We start from the raw sequence: 2669 nt of genomic DNA on the forward strand, positions 1-2669 counted from the left end.
TCAATTGTGTGGAAAATCAGAATTATAAGGGTCCTATTCCTTCTCTTGAATTTTATTCTCCAGATAATCTTGTTTCAGAGACACGTTCTTTCCTTATAAAGTGGCATTCGGAAAGAGTCGCTGAGAATTATGTATTCGATTTTTCTCGAGAAATCAGATTATTGTATTTCGGATGTTGATATCCTGACTAAAGCCTGTTTGAAAATCCGTCAACTCATGTTGACTGAAACAAATGTATGTTCATTCACGGAAGCCGTAACGATTGCCTCAACATGCAATAAAGTATTTCGCAGGAATTTTCTCAAGCCAAATACCATTGGTATTATTCCCAAGGGTGGTTATAGACGTCGTAATAATCAGTCTGTGGTAGCCACCCAATGGCTGCTTTGGGAGGAAAAACAGCGAAATATCAAAATTCAACAAGCATGTCGTTATTCTGAGGCACTCGTTGGCAATTTCAAAGTTGATGGTTGGTGTTCTGAAACCAATCAGGTTTCCGAATTTCAGGGTTGTTTTTATCACGGATGTCCAAGGTGTTTCAACTATCAGAGAGATACTCCTCTCCAAAATTGTCCTTCCGAAACAATGACTCATCGCTGTGATATGACCCTTGCAAAAATAGATAAGATCAAAGCTTTGGGTTATGAGGTCATCGAGAAGTGGGAATGTGATTTTCGCCGGGAACTTTCTGACGAATTTCAAAAATTCACCGAAATCACCCTCTCTTGAAAAATCTTCCACTTGACCCACGAGATGCTTTCTATGGTGGTCGTACAGGAAATATTTTCAAACATTACAAGGCCAAAGAAGGCGAACAAATTAAATACGTAGATGTTTTTTCTTTATACCCTTGGGTGTATAAATATGGTAAATTTCCTATTGGTCATCCCAAAGTACTTGTTGGTGAAGAGGAATGCGATGTTTCTCTCTCCTCCATCTCAGGACTCATAAAGTGTACGATACTTCCTCCTCAAAGTCTCTTTCACCCTGTTCTGCCACATAAAATGAACAATAAACTAATGTTTGTTCTTTGTCGAACATGTGGTGAAAACTTCAGCCCCAATAAGTGTCAACATTCTGATGTAGAGCGATCATTATGGTACCTGGGTGATTGAGGAAATTGTAAAAGCCGTTGAGATGGGATATCGCATTCTCGAAACCATGGAGATTCGGTCCTATGATACAGTACAGATTGATGAAAACACAGTTGGTCTTTTCACTGATATGATGAACAAATTCATCAAAATCAAACAAGAATCATCGAATTGGCCACAACAATGCAAAACCGATGACGAGAAACAACAATACGTTTTGCAGCACGAGGATGTTCGTTTGGAATTTTCCAAAATTACTGATAACCCTGGCTTGAGATCGCTAGCTAAGCTGATGTTGAATTCATTTTGGGGTAAGTTTGGTCAGCGTGAGAATCAGCCTAAAACATCTATTGTCAATCAGCCAGCTGAATTCTTCAAAATGATGACTGATCCTTCTCGTGTCATCAATTCCGTGTTAACAATCAATGAGGACACCCTGATTGTCAACTGGGAATTCAGAAGTGAAAGTTTTGATTGTCTTTCAACAGTCAATGTGGTTATTCCTGCATACGTCACAGCATTGGCACGCCTGAAACTATACAACTCTTTAGAGAGGCTTGATGACAGATTCCTGTATTACAATACAGATTCTGTGATCTACGTGTCTAAATCGAAGGAATATGACATCCCCACGGGACAATTTATTGGTGATATGACCGATGAATTAGCAGGTTACGGCCCTGGTTCACATATAACCGAATTTGTATCTGCAGGCCCCAAAAATTACAGTTTCAGACTCTGGAGCACTAGAGAGCAAGATTTTGAAGTTGTTTGCGAAGTGAAGAGCATATGCCTAAACTACGATGCCTCACAGATAATAAATTTCGACTCAATAAAAGAAACTGAACCCTGGACCCCCTATCAAAATTTCAAGCAAACAAATAAGACGTTCCAAAGAACACAAGGTCATTACCGTTGATCTCACCAAAAAATACGAACCTGTATGCCTAAAATGTCAATTTCAATCTGATAACACCTCCATACCATTCGGTTTCAAGAAATCAAAAAACTAAAAAAATACAAACTATCACAAACTGCTGTTACAACATTGAAACGAATATGAAATTGTTCTAGTTTCCACATGGTCTAATGAAAAAATATCCATTTCACAAATTTTTGTGTGGTTAGTGTAGATCCCTAAGATGGTGAACTTTTCACTCTAAGCAGCAACCCGTCATAACCTCAGATTTTATAAACCTTATATCCTTCCTATGCCCCTTACCCGTCCCTATAATTAACAAAATTCATATTGACATGTGTCATTATACGAATTAATGAATCATCTCTATCAATTTAGAGATTACTGTTTTTGCAGACTGATAAATGAAAAGAGCCATACTATTTGAGTAAAAAAAAGCCATTAGACGAATAAATGAACCATCTCCATTAATTTAGAGATCAGTGTTCGTGTAGTCTATTCAATGAAAAGAGCCATATTATTTGAGTAAAAAAAAGCCACTAGACGAATAAATGAACCGTCTCTATTGATTTAGAGATTAGTGTTCGTGTAGTCTATTCAATGAAAAGAGCCATATTATTTGAGTGAAAAGATGCCACAAAACAGATTAATGAATC

The 2669-nt window shown here is 37.5% G+C and overlaps 1 protein-coding gene across 1 annotated transcript; it reads left to right on the forward strand.

The window, feature by feature from the left end:
• Positions 1–1161: 1161 nt before the first annotated feature.
• Positions 1162–2013, forward strand: LOC141484247 (uncharacterized). Its single transcript, XM_074179327.1, has one exon. The coding sequence runs from the start codon at positions 1162–1164 to the stop codon at positions 2011–2013; it is 852 nt and encodes a 283-aa protein (XP_074035428.1).
• The last annotated feature ends 656 nt before the right edge of the window (positions 2014–2669 follow it).

Source organism: Leptinotarsa decemlineata, unplaced genomic scaffold (assembly GCF_025532065.1).
Source record: "Leptinotarsa decemlineata unplaced genomic scaffold, Ldec_3_MD MMD2_tig00005178_RagTag_RagTag, whole genome shotgun sequence".
Classification (NCBI taxonomy): domain Eukaryota; kingdom Metazoa; phylum Arthropoda; class Insecta; order Coleoptera; family Chrysomelidae; genus Leptinotarsa; species Leptinotarsa decemlineata.

What these genes read in the sequence shown, in the direction of transcription:
- LOC141484247 (XM_074179327.1), top strand. Translation starts at nt 1,162, where the DNA reads ATGGAGATTCGGTCCTATGATACAGTACAGATTGATGAAAACACAGTT.